At 32.3% G+C, this 20278-nt stretch overlaps 2 protein-coding genes across 2 annotated transcripts; one reads left to right on the top strand and one right to left on the bottom strand.

Moving 5' to 3' along the window:
* Positions 1 to 850: 850 nt before the first annotated feature.
* LOC132729210 (prohibitin 1-like) lies at positions 851 to 12640 on the bottom strand. The gene is made up of 6 exons (XM_060714927.1): positions 12393 to 12640; positions 7208 to 7369; positions 6842 to 6984; positions 3344 to 3460; positions 2676 to 2771; positions 851 to 1648 (listed from the first exon to the last, which is right to left on the bottom strand). The coding sequence occupies exons 1-6, from the start codon at positions 12475 to 12477 to the stop codon at positions 1433 to 1435; spliced, it is 819 nt and encodes a 272-aa protein (XP_060570910.1). The 5' UTR covers positions 12478 to 12640; the 3' UTR covers positions 851 to 1432.
* A 265-nt stretch (positions 12641 to 12905) lies between these two features.
* LOC132729211 (succinate dehydrogenase assembly factor 2, mitochondrial-like) lies at positions 12906 to 19353 on the top strand. The gene is made up of 4 exons (XM_060714928.1): positions 12906 to 13065; positions 15827 to 16014; positions 16601 to 16710; positions 18423 to 19353. Exons 1-4 carry the CDS (start codon positions 12988 to 12990, stop codon positions 18533 to 18535), a joined length of 489 nt encoding a protein of 162 aa, XP_060570911.1. The 5' UTR covers positions 12906 to 12987; the 3' UTR covers positions 18536 to 19353.
* Positions 19354 to 20278: the final 925 nt, after the last annotated feature.

The raw sequence follows: 20278 nt of genomic DNA, 5'->3' as shown, positions 1-20278 counted from the left end.
ACTATTATTTTGTATAATTATATTAACAAGACTATAAAAGCTACATGTAGATATATCTACAATAAAAGATGTCTGCTTTTCAAATTAAGCAATATGCATATAATTATGATAGTGTCAATATCAAACAAGAACCATCGCAGGGGCCACGCTCGACTTTTTCTCTGCAACTACTGGCTGATTATAAGAATTATCAATACAAAAAGGAGATGCGCATTTTCTAGCCTTGTTCTTGTTCATAAGAGTTATGGCAGCCTTTAGTAAATGAAGTATCAACTGTGTACAAATAATTATTTCAATAAATAGCAATATCAAACGGGGTCTTCATAAGCTTGCTATAAACAAAGTTTGATTACAATATCTTATTCCTAACTAAGTTATTGTACGGAAACCATTTTTATATTTTAATTACGGTGACCTTGATCCCAGGGGGTCCAAATGCAATACCAAACGGGATCTTCATATAAGCTTGCTATACACCAAGTTTGATTACAATATCTCATTTCTCATTCCGAACTCTAGTAATTGTCCGGAAACCATTTTCTATTTTAGTTACGATGACCTTGATCCCAGGGAATCCAAATGCAATACCAACCGGGTTTCCACATAAGGTTGCTTTATACCATGTTTGATTACAAAACCTCATTCTAAACTCTAGTAGTCGTCCAGAAACCAAGTAAGTTATGATCAGGGTTATAGTTTGTGGGCGGCAACAGGAATGCAGACATGACTGTAACAATACATGTGTCTATATTGTTTTCTTCGAAAAAAGTCAAGCTAAAAACATGTCCATTACTGACATTAAAAACACAACAGGAAATTATGTGGAATATCATCAACAAAATAAAGACTGTAACTTTCTCAAGGTTTAATATTTACCAGCACATACAAACATCATTAACAAAAGTATTTACTTTTACCTTACTATATTAAAAGAAGTCATTATAACTGTTATTATACATGCAAATGTACATTTTATAGCTGGTTTCAAGAACAGGTATAAAATCCTATATAAGTAACTAAAGTTCACACACAAAAACAATTATTCAAAGAATTTTGCAATCAGATATTATTCTTAACTTCTGTATCTAGAATATAATATATTCTATGGAAAACATTTCACTTGTTTTGATATAAGTTGGCAAGTAAAACTTACAAATCACTTTTAAGGTTTATTCCTTGAACCCTTTAAACATATGAGAATCATAGAGAAATATGTTTGATATATATATAATACATATATATACAACTTAAGTATGTGGATTTACTATTCACCGTGTGTTTTTGTTATAGATAAATCTGTTCATCATTAACACTACAATATATCGTAAAGCATAACTGTCTCTTAATATACAATATACTGTGTGAAAATCTCCAAGAACACTTATTTCAATTCTCTCAATTATTCAGAGTCTTTTTCCTCCTTTGGGTTTATTTACTGTGATGGTAGAGCTAATAAAGTTTGCTGTCCGGAAGGGAGGTAATTAACATTCCGTGATTGTGATAGTTGGTAGGCAATGTCTTCAGCTGCTTCAATTTTTCTTAGTTCTACAAGACCTTCTCCTGCATCTCCTATGGCCCTAGCAACAAGTTTAGCTGCTTGTGATTCACCTTCAGCTCGAATAATGGCGGCTTTTTTTACTTGTTCTTCCTGTAAATTGACAAAAAAAATTGCATCAAATTATCCTATTAACACTCAAAATGTCATACCTTCCTTTATGAAAGAAAATAAATAGATTTAACGAAGTCAAACCCAAAGGTAAGACTTAAATGTTAATAAATACAGTTAATTTATTTCTTCTAACAAACCAATTAAATGCTTTACAAAGTTAAAGAACTCACAATACTTATTCAGTCCATTAATCATTTTTGAAGGTAAACATTTGAGCTAAGACTGAAGAAAAGACTAAAGAACACAGAGTGCCGACACAAAAATTGTCCTACATTTGACCTGCAAGGGTGAAATAAACTGGTACATCGGCACACATTACCTTATTGATTTCAGCCAAAGATAATCATTCAAGGGGTATTGGGTTTAAGCAGAGGACAGAAACTTGTCTTGACATTCAACTTTCAAGTGTGACCTTGACCCAGAACAAATGTGGCATGGGTTCTGCATATCAACTTGTTATGGTGAACAACTGTAACCCGTTTTAAAAAAAAATCCTTCAAGGGCCGTTAGGGGTATAAGATTTATAAAGCAGACATGAATTGCCTGACATGTGAAGCATAAGGATGACCTTGAGTCAGCAAAAGGGTTGCATGGGCTGGACTTTACAGCTATATTAAAATCCATCAAGAGGTAAAGCATTTATAGTGGGAACAAAAAATTGTCCAACAGTTGACCTACAAGGATAATCTTGATCTTGAGCACACACAATGACAGCATGGGTTCTTCTGCACATTACCCTGCTGATGTGAGCATTTGAGTCAAAGAAAATCAAATTTTAGAACAGTCACCAAAATGTCTGACCTTCCAAGGTCAAACCAACAGACTGATAACATAAAGGGAATCCAGCCCCCTCCATATTATGTGGTGTGGAGTAAAATAAAACACTGCTTTCTTACATTTCAACAGAACCATTATTATTGGACTAAAACTATGCTTACAACTAGAGATAAATTCAAAACAAAAATAATTTTGAGATAAATTCAAAGCAACAAGAATTTTAACAGACCTTTTCTACAAGATATCTTGCACGTTCTGCATCTTGCTGAGCAACTTGCTTTTGTTCAACAGCGCTGGTGAATTCCGCCATGAATGTTAAATGTGTCTACAAAATATAAACATAAATATGAAAATAAAATATGTAAATAAACTTTTAACATTATGCATAAAATATCATACCTTACTAATAATTATGATAGAAGATAGTCAAGAAAAAATAAAAACCAAAATGTTTTTCCCCACTTTTTGGGGAAACTATTATTTCAATGGCAGTGTTTTGAATAGTGAAATTATGTAAATTGGGAAATGTCAATTTCAGTAAGAGCTGACATGTAAACTTTGAATATTTAGTTTATACAGACCACTTTTTAGAATGATCAAAGTCTCATAGCAATTGAAAAACATTTACTTTTACTAAAGCTGTTTGAAAAAGATGTCAATTCTATGTCCAATGCTTTTCTATATTTTAGTTTGAACATATTCATCTTAGCTTGATTGTGAAACTTATATCAATCTCTATCCAATCACCAGTATAAGGAAATGTCATCCTGACTAAGAACGACTCAAATCTACAATACCTGGTTTGGCTTGAGAGGCAAACCCCTTAACCACTCTGCTCCCTGGTATATATTGGCACTGAAACATACTGGCACTGAAACACAATTAAATCTAACTTACCAATGAAATATCATCAAGCAATAAACTAAAGGAGGCTGCTCTTTTTGTTAGTTCTTCTCTGACCTTTGCTGATACAATTTCTCTCTGTGTAATCATCTCAGAGGCATCAAACTGTGCCTGAAAATAAAACAAACAGGTCTGATGCAATCCTTGATTACAATAATAAAGTAGTAATAAACCAAACAAAGCAAAAATCTGACTTCCCAAATCTAACTGTGAAGGTTTCTTTGTTACTCAAATATAAAGTACAAGGTCTTTGTGAAACCTTTTTCGTATCAGTTGACTCACCTACTCCCCTCTCCAAAAATAAAACTGATTTTATAACTGACAAATTCATGAAACATGCTCCTAACTTCATATAAAGCTGATGTAGTTCATTTTTCTCATAAGCTGGACATTTTCTGTTTTCATGATATTTATTTAATGCCTAAAATGTAGGCAGAATATTAGCCTTTTCTAATTGTCAAAGCTCTTAAAAATTCCTCAAGATTGTTAAGGTCACCTCCCCTCAATCCAATACATGACCTTTTCATTAAAAACCAAGAGGGCCACGATGGCCCTGAAGTTGCTCATCTGTATATAGGCCCCCGGAACGGGGCCAGTTTAAACCCCAGGGCTTTTATTTGAACAAACTTGGTAGACACCCATTAGAAGATGTTTCATGCTAAACATCTAAGGTCTAGCTCCTTGGGTTTTTTAAAAGAAGATTTTTTAAGTTTTTGCTATACACATATAAGGAAAATCAATGACCCCCGGGGCGGGGCCAATTTTGACCCCAGGGCTCTCATTTGCACAAACTTGTTAGAAATCCATTAGAACATGTTTCATGCTAAATATCTAAACTCTAGCTCTTTGGGTTCTTTGAAAGAAGATTTTTTAAGTTTTTACTATACACACATATAAGGAAAATGAATGACCCCCGGGGTGGGGCCAATTTTGACCTCAGGGCTTTTATTTGAACAAACTTGGTAGACACTCACTAGAAGATGTTTCATGCTTAGTATCTAAACTCTAGCTATTTGGTTTTTTTCAAAAAAGATTTTTTAAGTTTTTGCTATACACATATAAGGAAAATCAATGTCCCCCGGGGCCGGGCCAATTTTGACCCCAGGGCTCTCATTTGAACAAACTTGGTAGAAATCCATTAGAACATGTTTCATGCTAAATATCTAAACTAGCTCTTTGGGTTCTTTAAAAGAAGATTTTTTAAGTTTTTACTATACACATATAAGGAAAATGAATGACCCCCGGGGCGGGGCCAATTTTGACCCCAGGGCTTTTATTTGAACAAACTTGGTAGACACTCACTAGAAGATGTTTCATGCTTAGTATCTAAACTCTAGCTATTTGGTTTTTTTCAAAAAAGATTTTTTAAGTTTTTGCTATACACATATAAGGAAAATCAATGACCCCTGGGACGGGGCCAATTTTGATCCCAGGGCCCTCATTTGAACAAACCTGGTAGAAATCCATTAGAACATGTTTCATGCTAAATATCTAAACTCTAGCTCTTTGGGTTCTTTGAAAGAAGATTTTTTAAGTTTTTACTATACACATATAAGGAAAATGAATGACCCCCGGGGCGGGGCCAATTTTGACCCCAGGGCTTTTATTTGAACAAACTTGGTAGACACTCACTAGAAGATGTTTCATGTGTAGTATCTAAACTCTAGCTATTTGTTTTTTTTTTTCAAAAGTTTTTGCTATACACATATAAGGAAAATCAATGACCCCCGGGGCGGGGCCAATTTTGACCCCAGGGCCCTCATTTGATCAAACTTGGTAGAAATCCATTAGAACATGTTTCTTGCTAAATATCTTAGCTCTAGCTCTTTGGGTTCTTTAAAAGAAGATTTTTTAAGTTTTTACTATATGCATATAGGGAAAATCAATGACCCCCTGGGGCGGGGCCAATTTTGACCCCAGGGCTTTTATTTGAACAAACTTGGTAGACACTCACTAGAACGTGTTTCATGCTAAATATCTTAGCTCTAGCTCTTTGGGTTTTTTAGAAGAAGATATTTAAAGTTTTTTCTTTTGGTTGCCATGGCAACCAGAGTTCTGCATGGAATTAAATTCTTTGAACAATTTTCAAAGGTGACCATCAAAGGAACATTCCTGTGAAGTTTGGATGAAATTGGCTTAGTGGTTTATGAGATGTCATTTAAAGTAAAAGTTTACGGACGACGGAAAAGCGTTCACAAAAGCTCACCCGTCACTTTGTGACAGGTGAGCTAAAAATCCATTCTAGAAAAAGTGGATGTTTCAATTGGTTTGTTAGAAGTAAATGTACCCAATTTTCTGAAGATTAACACACTTAAAGATTTCAAATTTATATAATAATGCATGAAGCATGACACATTGTTGCAAATACAGGTAAAAACATACCCTGACTTACATAGCTAGAGGATAAAACTGACAAATGGCACATATATATAACAATACACTAGCACATATATATACAAGAGCTGTCAGAAGGACAGCGCCCTCGACTTTTTTAGTGCTTGCCTATAAAACAAAACTTTGACAGTTAAGGGCACACAAGACTTTAACTAGGAATTTCTAAGTACAAATCAAGAAACATTTTCACAGAGTTATCTTCTCTTGCTTACAGATAGGTCTCATGATGGCACATAAGAACTCCAACTTCCAAAGTAATATCTCAAATGGTTAGGTCAACAAGTGGACAAGAATGAAAATTTTAACTGAGTTTCTAAGTCAAAAAGGGCCATAATTCAAATAAAATCCTTAACAGAATTACCTTCTCCTGCCCATGTTTGGGACCATGATGGTAAACAAGTATTCCAACTTTCAATTTAATATCTCAACCAGTTCAGTCAAAAAAGTTGACTGGTACAAAAAAACTTAACCAAGATTCTAAGTCGATAAAAGGCCTTAATTTTTAAAACAAATCCCTGACAGAGTTACCTTCTTTTGCGTACAGATGGGGGTAATGATGTGAAATAGCATTAAAAGTTTCAAAGCAATATCTCAAAGGGTTAAGGCAATAAGTGGATTTTACCCATATTCAATGTATTTTCTAAGTCAAAAAGGGGCATAATTCTGTCAAAAACCTTGACAGAGTTATGTCCTCTTGTCTGTTGATGAAGGTCGTGATGGTAAACAAGTATGGTCAGTTTCAAAGCAATACCTCCAATGGTTTTGAAATAAAGTGAGGTGGTACAAAAAACTTAACCAAGCTCAATACACTTTCTAAGTCAAAAAAGGGCATAATTCTGTCAAAAACCTTGACAGAGTTATGTACTCTTGTCTGTAGATGGAGGTTATGATGGTGAACAAGTATGGTAAGTTTCAAAGCCATACTTGTAATACTTCTGAAATAAAGTGGGGTGGTACGAAAAACTTAACCAAGGTGTGACGCCAACGCTAACGCCGACGCCGACGCCGGGGCGAGTAGGATAGCTCCCCTTTTCATAGAAAAGTCGAGCTAATAAGAATGCTTGTGCACATAAGCAAACACAGTTTCTTAACACTTACAACAACAGCTTTGAGAACTTCAGTTGTAATTGATGGCAACACTCTTTCATCATAGTCCACACCTAGGTTTGTGTATATTTGTGGTAATGCTTCTGGTTTTGGTCTGAACAGGATTCTTAATGTGATAGACACTGTCTGTAAATCTGAATAAAAATAAATTTGTGAAAGTGATACTAACTTGAATTACATATCAATTTCTTTTGACAATGAGAAAATTATGTTACAGCCTTAACTGTTGCCGTATTAATAAAAAAATATAGTCAAGTGCTTAAAAATATAAATTATTAAAACAAGACAACGATGACATACAAAGCAAATTCATATATGAACGTGTTGTATCATAAAATATGACAAAACTATGCAAACCTTTGCTTCCTGTGGCGACAGGGATATTTCTTGGTTTTGCTCGTATATCAAATATAATGGGTCTCTGTACCCATGGAATGAGGAAATGTGTTCCTTCTCCAATAATAGTTTGCTGTACACCACGAAACCTGTCAAATATCACAGCTCTGTGTCCACCATCAACTAAAAAGCGATATGATGATGCATTGATTAGTAGAATAATTATTTTAGAAGAATAAAATAAGTTCAGAAATGCAGATCAACTTACAGGCTTACAGCTTTGTAAACATAAAAAGGATATAAGAAATAGCTGCATGTAAAAGACAAGCTTCCTGGCTCTGCTGCCTTTGCTGCAAAAAGTATAATTCTCGATGTTAACAAAACTAGGGCATCAATCATCATTATCTGTATCTGCAAAAAGTATAATTCTAGATTTTAACAAAACTAGGGCATCAATCATCATTATCTGTATCTGCAAAAAGTATAATTCTAGATTTTAACAAAACTAGGGCATCAATCATCATTATCTGTATCTGCAAAAAGTATAATTCCAGATTTTAACAAAACTAGGGCATCAATCATCATTATCTGTATCTTAGAAGGATCTTAAAGTGGCTTCTGGTACAGACACATTAAATAAAATAGCTTGACAGTCAACTGTATATGGTGGCATTCAGGCTCTTGTGTTTTCTTGACTGCTGAAGGCTGGCTAGTCCTATAAATATGATGTTGCTTCCAGATTTTTTTTACTTCTTGTCAAACTCAAAGCAATGTCTTATCGTAATTGCTCATAAACATATAGCATGTTCCTCATAAAAAACTTGCTGAACAAAAAGACATGTAAGTCACTGTACAACTTCATTAATTTTGACTTAATCAACTTATTCATGAACAAAAGTAAAAAAGAACTCCCTTTTAACAAAATAATTAAACTGTCACACTCGAATTCATGATTCAGCAGCTTTTAGTTAATTAAATTCCTTATACAGCTGATAAACAAAAGGCCATCACACAGTCTGTGAAATCTGATTTGCTAATTGAATGCAAGCAATTAAATTAGCCAACAGTTTCTAAGTAATATTTTTGAACAAAATATTTGAGACAATAAACATTTTTTTTAATTTTTATGACGCGATTACGAGCAATAATGATTTAGACGTTTGGCTTGACAAAGGTAGTCAGACTTTTCTCTCCCTTACCAGTTCCTCCCATGACTTTTCCTCCCTGACGGTTCTCTCCCTGTTTTTTGGGGAGAACCGTCTGCATATTTGCAAATAAGCAGACAGTTCCTCCCCTTTTCTATTTTTATTAATACATTATTATTGAAGTATTTACATGTGAAATAAACATGATAAATGGGTAAGTTTATTATTAATTGATATAAATTAGAAAAAATATATTTTATTGAAGTGTTTATAAATGGGTAGGTTTATTATCAATTCATATTAATTAGACTAATTAGAGGAAAACAAATATTTTATTGAAGTACTTAGATGTTAGGTAAATGGGTAAGTTTATTATTAATTTATATAAGTTAGAAAAAACATTATTGAGGTATTAAGATGTTTAATACATGGATAAATTATTATTTACAATTGATATAAATAAGAGGAAAACATATTTTATTGAAGTATTTAGATGTTTAATAAATGGTTAAGTTTATTATTAATCGATATAAATTAGATTTTGTTTTAGCATATTAATTAATTATTCTGATTTTTTTTTATTAGATCTAATGTATACTTTTTGTAATAGTGCCGGTTTATTATCAGTGGTTCAAGCTGGTTCGAGCCCAACACTCAGTGGCGCTCTGGACAGACTTAAAATATAAATGGCCAAATTACTAAACGGACGACACGTGATCACAAATATATCTTTAAACGGCACTTTACCCAGGTTCTCTGAACTCTTAATTGCCAACCAGTGGCTAGGATGGTGGTGTAGGACGCTACCTTTAATTTACTCTTATTAAGAAAGTATAACACAAGACTTTATAAATTTAACATTACGAGATTTATTCAAACGATAATCATAGACTTATTTAAACGACAATCGTATAATTTATTTACCAAAAGTATGAATAAGACTATATATTTAAGCAGAATCTACCAACAACGAGTTATTTATTTAAAAAGAATTTCTAAGTATTTATTAATAAGATTAGCCTAAATTCTCAAATCATATAGATTTCAAAGAGAGTCAAAACTATTAAGTTTTGAAAGAGTGCCAAAGCTCTAAAGCTTTGAAGTGAACTGACCTGTCGGCCAGTTCCCAAGACAAGAAATATTGAAATTCACCCGGTATTTATACACTTTTGGTAGTCATGACAATGCTTAACTATAAGATTGATTGGTCAAAATTACTCATAACAAGTTCTGAACTAATCGAATTATATTAATCAAGTGGACCAATAAAAATGTAAATCTAAATCGAAAGAGCCAATCAAGAGGACTTTAACAGATTAACGTTAGGGAAAGAAGCCAAAATGGACGACAAATGAATGGTAAAAATTTGACAACTAAATATTTTATCAAAATACGGTCCTATTACACTTTTTAAGGTAATGTAACGATTCGCCACACTAACGATTCGCCACAGAGTAATAACGATTTGCCACAGTTAAATAACGATTCGCCACGTGTTCAAATACAAACTTTTTCACACCTGTTTTCAAACTGTTGATGGAAAACTTTTTTTCCATTTTATATTTCATTTGTTAATTACATAAATTAATTACACTAAATACAGCTTTTATTGAATGAAATCACAAAAAAAACCAATTCCAATATTTTATTAACAAAATTAAATAACACATTTTATAACTTCGCTATTTATATAAACTGGAATAATATACTAACAACTTTTATAGAATAAAAACACATGAAAATATATATATATTATTACCAAAATTACATCACACACTGTAGATGCGTTAAACTTCGTTATTCATATAAATTGGAAAATTATACAAAATGAACATAAATATATTTTATTACCAAAATTACATTACACTTTGTTATTAACGTGAATTATTGTAGATACGTCTTAAACAGAATGAACAAGGAGGAGCTGGCATGATTCTGATATCTTTTTTTTTTTTTTTTGTATACTATTTTATGTATGTGCTTAAGCTGTGCATGCTGGTGTATTTAAACCCTCTAAATCGGCATATATCGCTCACATAAATCAGCTCACATTGTCAGATAATTAAAGGATAATTTTGGCGTCAATTAAATATTTCTACAACAGTCCTAAGGTGATTGGCTTGTTTAAATTAAAGGTGTGACAAATGTTTAAGATCAATTATCGTAAATCAATTTTCGTAATGTCTAATCTAATGATCACATGTTTTTGCAATACTTTTTTTTTAATATTTGACATATATAAAATATTGTAACAGTATTTGATTTACATACTAAATACAGACCTTGCCATGATGCTTTAATTATAATGTTAACTGCGCATGCTTAAAAAATATACGCAGTCTTCTCTATGTATTAGCTCTGTATAATATACAAAGGAGTTGTGACTAGCTTAATAAAATATATACAAGCACGTTTGTGTTCTTACCTGCACCAAGAAATAAATATAAATTGACATATATGTTTATAATTAATTCAGTATTTATTTCAACATATAATTACTTTCTTGTAAATGTACTCCTGTAATAATGTTACTTTGATAAATTGAAAATCCGCGACGGGGGTCTGAACTTCATATTACTTGTATTAAGAAACATTATTAAATTATTGTCATTGTCAAATTATTAAAACAAAAGGAAAATTTTTGTTGATTACTAAAAAAATCATTGTTATAATCATACTGTGGTGAATCAATATTTAACTGTGGCCAATCGTTATTACTCTGTGGCGAATTGTTATGTGGCGAATCGTTAGTGTGGTGAAGCGTTACTAATTCCTTTTTAATACTTGTTACCACCTTAATTAGAGCCTATTTAACATATGAATGAATATCACCAGACCTTAACATAATTACAGGTCGTGTATATCAATCACTGTCCAATTATCTTAATCTCTCACCATGAAGGTGTTGATAGGATTAAAATAAATGAAAAAGTTGTTATATTCACAACCACTTTTCAGATAAAAATAAAACATAAAATTCACTTAATATCAAACACATTCTTTTAATAATCTTCATAAAGAAATATCATTAGATTAAGTAAAAACTAAAATGATAACTTATAAAAAAAAATTGGGGGAGAACTGTCTGCATATTTCAAATTTGGGAGAGAACCGTCAGGGGAGGAAACGGTTTTGGAGAGAACCGTCAGGGGGAGGAACAGTGTCTATTCTAGGAATTCAAAAATGGGGGTGATTTTCCCCCCTCTATTTCAAAAAAGGGGGCGATTTTCAAAATCAAGGGGTGCCAATATAATCTGCCAATGTTAAATCGTCTGCATTAATTTTACACTGAGGCCTTCAACCGATGAAATAATCAAAACAAAAATATCTATTTAAGGCAGCAGAAGTTATCCCCACTTAATTTTTAAACGAAAACAAATTATTATAGAACTGTCGCGATTGATTATCAAGGGATTGACAATGCAAACAATCGACCTATCTTTCACGTCTAGATCGTAGCCAAGCTAGGAATTGCCTAATTTTTTTTATTATTTACTTCACTAAAATGGCGCCCAACTCTCAGACCTAGCACACTAGTTCCGGTCGGTACGGAACATTCCATTAATTTCCGTCAACTCACGTAACCAGTACCATACAGTACTAAATTATTACAATTAGCTTACAGTTACCTCCCTTCGGTTCCGGTGTAAATGTAAACAAAACAACCAAATATAATGCGAGACCGAGGGAACACTTTGTTTCCAGAATTTTTTACGATTTTATTAACTTTTTTATAGATGCGCGATTTTCACGTACATGATTTTGAATTGTGCGCGATCTGTGAAATACTAGCGTGAATCGCGCAATCGCGCGTCCTAGAATAGACACTGGACAAACTGGTAAGGGAGAGAATAGTCTGTCATTCCTTGACAAACATCGTCTGTCTCAGAGCCTGGCATGTGTCTGTGATGTTTGAAGAAATCCATTTTAATGTCAAAAAACGAAAAGGATCATTTTATAAAGCACGAACAACAATTAGATAATTGAACTCACAAGAAATCATAACACATCATAATTCTACACATTTCAAGTTAACTTTGTAAACAAATACTAGGTCATACCATTATATAAAGCTGAATTTATGACTGACCCGGCGGCGACTAGACCTACACCAATGGTTCCAATCGAGTTAAGAAGACGAGACATGACCTAAGTGAACAATATATCAAATGTATCTCTTTGACGAATGTGTTTGAAATTAAAATTTCAATAAAATTCGATTTAGATCATGCAATTCAAGATGTTAAATAATTCAATGTCAATCTGACGAAACTGCAGCATGTATTTTACCGGAAGTGAAAAGCCGGCGCGTGCGCAAAGTTGAAATCAACTAAAATGCGAAAAATAATCTCCAGCGCGAAAAGGACTAAAACAATATTATATATAATTATATTGTAATATAAATCCGTGATAATATCAATGTAATAATTTCGTTCAGTCTCGGAAAATATCATAGCACTTTTTAGGGAGTGGTGCTTGAAAACTGTTTATTTTTCCATCATTGTGTTTTCGTTAAATTACAAAAGAAAGGTGAAATTGTCAGGGAAATCAGGGGAAATAACTAGCTTCTTTTTGAAAAAATATAGTAGTGAACAACCGTATATACATGTTGAAAAAGGGAGATCACTCTTACGTGACTATTATATAAATTTACAAATGTCAAAGATGTCAGGGTGCTTTATTTTTCGTCAGATCACATCAAGTTGTCTCCGATGTTATACCACACGTCTTCTTGTACACCAAACTTTTTATTTATACCTATATGTTTATAAATGTTATTTAACGGTCCGTTATTTAATCTGGGTGGGAGTGGTTTCGTCGAACTACCGGTTCGTCTAACTGATCTTCTATAGTAAAAAAGGTCGGCGGCACGAAATACCCAAATATACCCAAATACACCCAAATATACCCAAATATAGCAATATTTATTTTTGTTTGTATAAAATATAGATTATAATGAGATTATAATGAGAAATAAATAAATATTTATAAAATAATATGACTTAACCTGCTATAACTTTCATTCATTCCGTTGAAATGGGCAGTTAAGATGTTGTAAGAAAATAAAGTTGGGACATTTGCTTATCTACTCGTACTGTATATAGGTTCTTTATGAATGTACTTGCAATTTTAAATCAAGATATGATATTTGTTGTATACACTTACATTTTTAAGGTGTAATTTTGTTGAAATTTCATATCATAATTATACAAGTGTCCATGCTATTTAAAAAAAATAGCTTTAATGGAGTACATATATACTGTATACAATGATAGGAAAATGTATATTTGGGTATGTTTGATTATATCTTAGTGAAAGTGTATATTGTATTCATGATTAAAACAACACTTTTTTAGTATAAAACATTTATTTTTAGTATAATTGGACAATATTTGGGCAATATTTGGGTATTTCGTGCTGCCCAAAAAGGTAGTGGTTTCGGCTAACTTAATTTATATAGTGAACAATAGCTATTGTATAATGGGCACATCAATTATCGCGGGTCTTAATGTGTGGTTTATCACACATTTTCATGCAATTAAAGACACAATATTGAAAATTTAAACATATTATTTGTTCTTTTCTTTAGTATAATAATGATATTTACATAAAATAATAACACAAGATCTCAGTGAACAAACAACATCATAGAAATATATATACGTTTAAAAGTACAACCCGAGTATACACCATGGCTTTTACGTAGTATTCAACAATATTTTTTTATTCTTTATTCATCACTTTTTATATATAACACTTAAAAATCGTCCTCATAAATCCCGTCGTTGATGTTGTTGCATCCTATTCCGGTAATGTGGCTGCATAGTCTCAGTAGTTGGGAAGTAGTCATCTCATCATCTTCGTACTTGTCCCAGGCGTCGAATAAGGCTCCATGGATTCGGGCGTATCGTGTTAACTGATCGGCTGATAAGACAAACAAACTTTCTCTGTCATCTATTATAAACAATTGATTTATTTCGTAAACCAAGACCTAACTAAACAATTAATTTTGCAAACAAAATAATATTGTTTTTTTTTTGTAATTTATTCTTGACTCAAAAATAATTTATCAAATAACGAAAAAAACTTTTCAAAATAAGTATAATAATTTTTATATAAACATACTTCTACAATATATTATATTCATTAATGATATTTGCGTCATAATTTAATTATAACAAAATATTGATGATAAAAACACTTTACAGTATATATGAACCACGTCTACTTTGCCTTTAATTACTATATAACATCAGTTAGACGAAACCACTTTCGCACCTCTTCATAAATTAAGTTAGCCGAACCGGTAGTTCGACGAAACCACCATAATTCATTTAATCTTACTGTAAAATGTAGGATTTTATAAATATTTCACAAATTATGTTATTTATCATGTTATAAACAAATGTAGGATACCTGTAGGATGATTCTGGGCTCTGATAGAAGGACCAAGCCCTTTTTAAGCCCCTCTTCTTTTAACAATCTTTCACTACTTCTTCTTATTGCTCTCACCACTTCTATGTTTAATTATATATACTTTTATCTATTTCTGTTCACTCTGCTGTATCATTTTAACAGCATAATTTTTCAATAAACATTTTAAACTTTATATGGAGTGTCTCCGGTCCAGTGTTGGTCTAGTTTTATTTTAAATTCATGAATTTTGGCAAATTATTCCATGTTTTAATTACACGTCTTGAAAACTGATGTAGGCAATGAGTTGTTCTACTACGAGGCATTTCTAGTTTTAAATTATGTCCCCTTGTTGATGCCGAATAACTAAAAAAAATTTCAAAAACACAGTCATCTAAGCCTTTTACTATTTTGAAAGTCTGAATCATGTCCCCTCTTAATCTGCGATGTATTAGACTTCGCAGTTTAAGCTTTTTAAGACAGTCAATATATGTCAGATCTTTTAATGATGAACAATTTACAAAAAAATTATATTTGATGTTTAGTTTGGTGTATTTTCAACAAACGGGCTATATATTCTGACCAAGCAATCTATGTTTTCAAGCTGTTAGAATTTTCATTTTGCACTTGTATTTAATTTTACGCGCTTTTCTTGAACACTTGCTGTATAGCTAGATCTACATAGTCAAAATATATTGACGTGCCAAAGCTTGATTCTGAGATATTTTCGTTCTTGGGCAGAATCTCGCTTTTAGAGGCGAGATATTGCCCAGACATGAAAATAGCACAATATCTCGTCACGCAGTACAATTAGTATTAAATAGTACTATAGTCCAACTAATTGTACTGCGCGACGAGATAGTCCAACTGATTGTACTGCGCGACGAGATATTGTGCTATTTTCGTGTCTGGGCAATATCTCGCCTCTTAAAGCGAGATTATGCCCCAGAGCGAAAATATCTCAGAATCAAGCTTTGGCACGTCAATATATTTTGACTAGTTGGACTATTGCTGTACATATATAGTTTGAATACTGTAGGGGAAAATGCCAGTGATTTAATTTTCAGTTTTATTTTTTCAGAAAGTTAATCAGGCCAAGTTTAATTCATCTAGATTATTGTCAGACAGAATATTAGACCCACCAGATCATACACCTCCTATTCCAGAATATGTTGATAGAGGGAGTAATGAATCCATTGACGATAAAAAGGCTCGATTATTATATCAGAGCAGAAAAAGAGGGATGACGGAAAATGGCCTCTTACTCAGGTAACAAAATAGATCTGCTGATAAATCTACGATAAATAATCATATTAAGAGAGGTCATTTACTTCCTGAAAGAAAACACAGATTATTAGATTGATGGATGTATCCAAGTAGCTGTAGAAGCAATTCTTTCAAAAAGAATTTCAACCAAACTTTGAACTATTTAAAACAGTGCCCTTAATGTATACCATCAGGGTATTAGGATTTAATCAATGTTAGTGCAGTGCTTTTGTTGTACAGATTTTTATCTGTATATAATTGAGAAGTCATCCTTAATTTTCACAACCATATTTTTACAGAATGATTATCATTAAACTGTCTTGCCACATATGTTTAGGGTTTTGTAATTTAATCTGGCTTTTGGAAATAATGACTGTTTTTGTTGTTGTCTTTTTTTTTTTCATTTACTATTGTTTAAGTACATGTAATAAATGTTGAAGTATCAGGTCAGCCTGTAAGTATTGGAGGAAAACTTGTGCTTGTGACAATTGCTATCCCTTATTTATTTTGCTTACATCAGCATGCTGCTTTTATAATTGACTATCACATACATGTGCTTATATTGCTACAGGTTTTCTTTTCCTTTCAGTACATTTGCCTCACTACATTTGGACAAGTTATCAGAAGAGCAGCTAAAAATGTATGACAGCTTGATCAATAAACCAACAAATGATTGGGAAATATATTACTGGATGATAGGTATGTTATAACAGTATCTATATCAGGATGTATAATGTCACGGTCTGTTCTTTAGGTCTTGTGTTTTTTTTAGCAATCTTCCCAACCATTAGTAAGTGAATGGTAAATCATTTTGACAAGTTTGGAACTGAACATTTTAGAATCAGAGCCAAGGGCATTCATGTTCATCAAAAACATGGGTTCTTGGTTTATTGTAGAAAATATTTCAATTCGCAATCCTTATGGAACCTCATAATTTTTAATTCATTACAACAGACCTAAGGTTGTTGTCTTCATTTTCTTACAGGATAACAGATAAATCACACCCTTTGAATTTAATACACAACTTGTTAATATTACTCAATTTAGATGCCAAATTTTTAATTGACTTATATAAGCAAATAGTATAGAATCTGGTCAGTTTGCACCGGTAGACACATTGACCTGCCTTTATTAATCTTCGTCCTTCCATCCGACATTTTTGTCTAGAGCATATCTCAAAAAAGTATTTGAGGTATCAACTTGATATCTCAAAAAAGTATTTGAGGTATCAACTTGAAACTTCATAGGTAAATAGATCATATTGAGGAGGAATGTAGTGCACAAGAATGATAACTCTACCCTGCATAATTTTTCAGTTATTGCCCTTGGATATTTTTCAAACATAAATTTTGTCCAGAGCATAACTCAAAAAGCCTTTGAGATATCAACATGAAACTTCATACGTAGATATATCTCACTCAGGAAGTGTGCAGTGCACAAGAGTGATAACTCAACTTATCATAATTTTTTAGTTATTGCCCTTTGTTATTTTTCATACTTAATTTTTCACCTGAGTGGAGCATAACTCAAAATTCTTTGTGATGTCAACATGAAACTTCATAGGTGGATTTATGTTATTGAGGAGGAATGCTGTGCGCAAGAATGATAACACTACCCTTTTTAATTTTTTAGTTATTGCCTTTTGTTATTTTTTATACTTTTTGTCCGGAGCTTATCTCCAAAAATGTTAGAGGTATCAACTTGAAACTTCATAGGTGGATAGATCTCATTGAGGAGGAGTGCAGCACACAAGAATGATAACCTACCCTGCATTATTTTTCAGTTATTGCCCTTTGTTATTTTCAGCCATCAGTATTCACATAGGTTTCTAATCTGTAATCACATAGCCATCAGTTTTCATTACCAAAAGACCTCTTAAAATTGAATTATTCGGCTCAACTACATATACATTCTTCCAATGAGCAAACACATACGGTGGGTAACATGGCTCTTGTTATAATCTTGGCATAGGTGACATATTATTGACAGTTGCAGTCAACATGTTACATATTTTTCATATTATTATCCACCCTCCCATACTGGTCAATGGAATTTGGAGGGGGAATTATTTGGCACCACCAGTTTTTGGCTTGTTTGTAACTGAATTTTATCCAAACTACTCATTATCAATTTCAACAAAGTAAAACTAAAAAATCTTATTGTATTTGCTTCTATCATGTTTGCATTAGTGGCAACCTTATGTCTTAGCATATATTACAATAGATATATATAAACTTTATAGTGGTTTTTTGCCAACATTATTTCTCTGTTACACAATTTGTAACAGGTTTCAGTTTTGAACATTTGGTATTCTTAGACTTGTTTGAAATACTTCCCTGTAACCAGTAATTCCCTTGACAAAATTAACATAATTACAATGTTTTTATTATTGGTTGTTTCTTTCTTTTCAGGAAATAAACCCACACCACCAGAATATGATAATTCTGTAATGGACATGCTGAAAGATCATGCAAAAAATAAAGACAGAAATGTTAGATTACAACAGCCTGCATTGTATACATAGATTTTCTCCCTTTGTAGATCTGTTACACACAATTCTTGATCAGAGCATGTTGATAAAATACTAAGTTTAATCAGTGAAATATTTTTCATAGCACTTATTGTATGATTGTAAAAATAAACTTTAAAAGACTTTTCAAATTTTGATATCACTCATTGTATCATTGTTAAAATAAACTTATTCTTTTATATGAAATAGCGTAACGTATAAAAAAGGAAGATACATGTATTAGATATCAGTCAATGAATTTAAGATTTTGATTTTACTACCCCAAATTCCAGTTTTGAATTTGTTCTACTATATATTTAACTAAATGTTCTTAAAATTTTCACTGGCCCAAACTAATTTGGGCCAGTGCTAAATTCGATGACTGAGAAATAAATAAAAGAAATACTTTCAGAGATATTTCATTCTGACATAAAAATATTTGAATTTTTTCACTCTTCAGTGAGATATGATTTGCATTCATTCAAAGAAAAAAGTAGGCTGTTCTTTTTGTACTTTAATCATACACATATCATTTATATATAGTGTACATTTATAATTACATGAGAGAAAATTTCCAACTAGTGAAGTTCTCAGGTGTTCTTGAGAAATGGTTCTACATTTGCTGTGAATCTTTTGTTAGCAAATTTTTATGTGATAGAGCACTTTAATTTCTTTTGCTTTGAACATTTTTAATTTTATTAAAGTATTGCTGGACATTTACAAGTGTCAATGTTTTCAAAAGACTTATGTGTATTATAATACATAAACAGAATGTTAAATTTAAGAAAAAATACATTTGTAAAAAATGTTCAAATAAATGTTTACAAGCAATATGTTCTGTGATGTACTTGATGAATATTTACTTAATATGTTTTTCTATCATTTGCCACATTGACTATAGTAACAACTTTTGATACAATAAACAAGAGTGATCAATGTGTCGCCTCATGATAGCCAGTGGCATGTTGCAGCTACTGTGTGGCAGGAGGCAACATTAACGGGGCAAAACAAGTTTTTGTGTTGCCTTAACAGAGTAGTTACGACATATACAGGGATCACTTCGTCTGTCTGTCCATCACAAAACTTGTCTGGACTACTCAAAAACTACTAGTGAAATTTCATCCAAACTTTACAGGAATGAGTTGTGCATATCATCGGCATTTTCCAATTCAATGATATTTTTTTTCCAGATTTATGGCCCTTTAAGGATTTTTAAAGTTTGTCTGGACTTCTCCTCTAATACCACTAATGCAATTTCAATGAAACTTTATAGGATTTATCTGTACTGGCGCATATTACACAGGTTTTCTGGTTGAATGATTTTTGGCCAAGTTATTGTCTTTGAATAAAGCAGAGCGATCAGTGATGTTGCCTCATGATAGCCATAACTCAACCAAAATTCATTCAACCTGAAAACTGGTGTAGTATGCACAACTGCTTTAGCTAGTGATCAATCCTGTAGTTTCATTGAAATTGCATAAGTGGCATGAGAGTAGTCCGGACAAATTTTAAAAATTAGAATCATTAAAGGGCTATAACTCTGACAAAAATCAATGCACCAAATGTTGATGAGATGCACAACTAGACATGATACATGCAAATTTGGATTAAACTGCATTAGTAGTTTCTGAGGAGAAGTTCGGGCAAGCTTCTGTGTAGCTGGCAACACAAAAATAAATAAAAAAACACTTTTATTTTAGGGCCATAACTAATCCAAAAATCATTTCAACCTGAAAACGCGTGTAAAATGCTCAAGTA

Source organism: Ruditapes philippinarum, unplaced genomic scaffold, assembly GCF_026571515.1.
Source record: "Ruditapes philippinarum isolate M1 unplaced genomic scaffold, ASM2657151v2 ctg396_1_1_1_1, whole genome shotgun sequence".
Taxonomy (NCBI): domain Eukaryota; kingdom Metazoa; phylum Mollusca; class Bivalvia; order Venerida; family Veneridae; genus Ruditapes; species Ruditapes philippinarum.
This window is presented reverse-complemented; position numbering and strand designations above follow the sequence as displayed.

Bases quoted from the DNA above. Each gene is read 5' to 3' on its own strand.
- LOC132729210 (XM_060714927.1), bottom strand. From the start codon at position 12,477: ATGTCTCGTCTTCTTAACTCGATTGGAACCATTGGTGTAGGTCTAGTC. The intron at 3,461-6,841 runs GTAAGTGTTAAG...TTTTATTTTCAG, and splicing joins AAGTTCTCAAAGCTGTTGTT to GCACAGTTTGATGCCTCTGA. The intron at 1,649-2,675 runs GTCTGTTAAAAT...GTCAATTTACAG, and splicing joins CAAGATATCTTGTAGAAAAG to GAAGAACAAGTAAAAAAAGC.
- LOC132729211 (XM_060714928.1), top strand. From the start codon at position 12,988: ATGTCAAAGATGTCAGGGTGCTTTATTTTTCGTCAGATCACATCAAGT. The intron at 13,066-15,826 runs GTACACCAAACT...TTATTTTTTCAG, and splicing joins GTTATACCACACGTCTTCTT to AAAGTTAATCAGGCCAAGTT. The intron at 16,711-18,422 runs GTATGTTATAAC...CTTTCTTTTCAG, and splicing joins AATATATTACTGGATGATAG to GAAATAAACCCACACCACCA.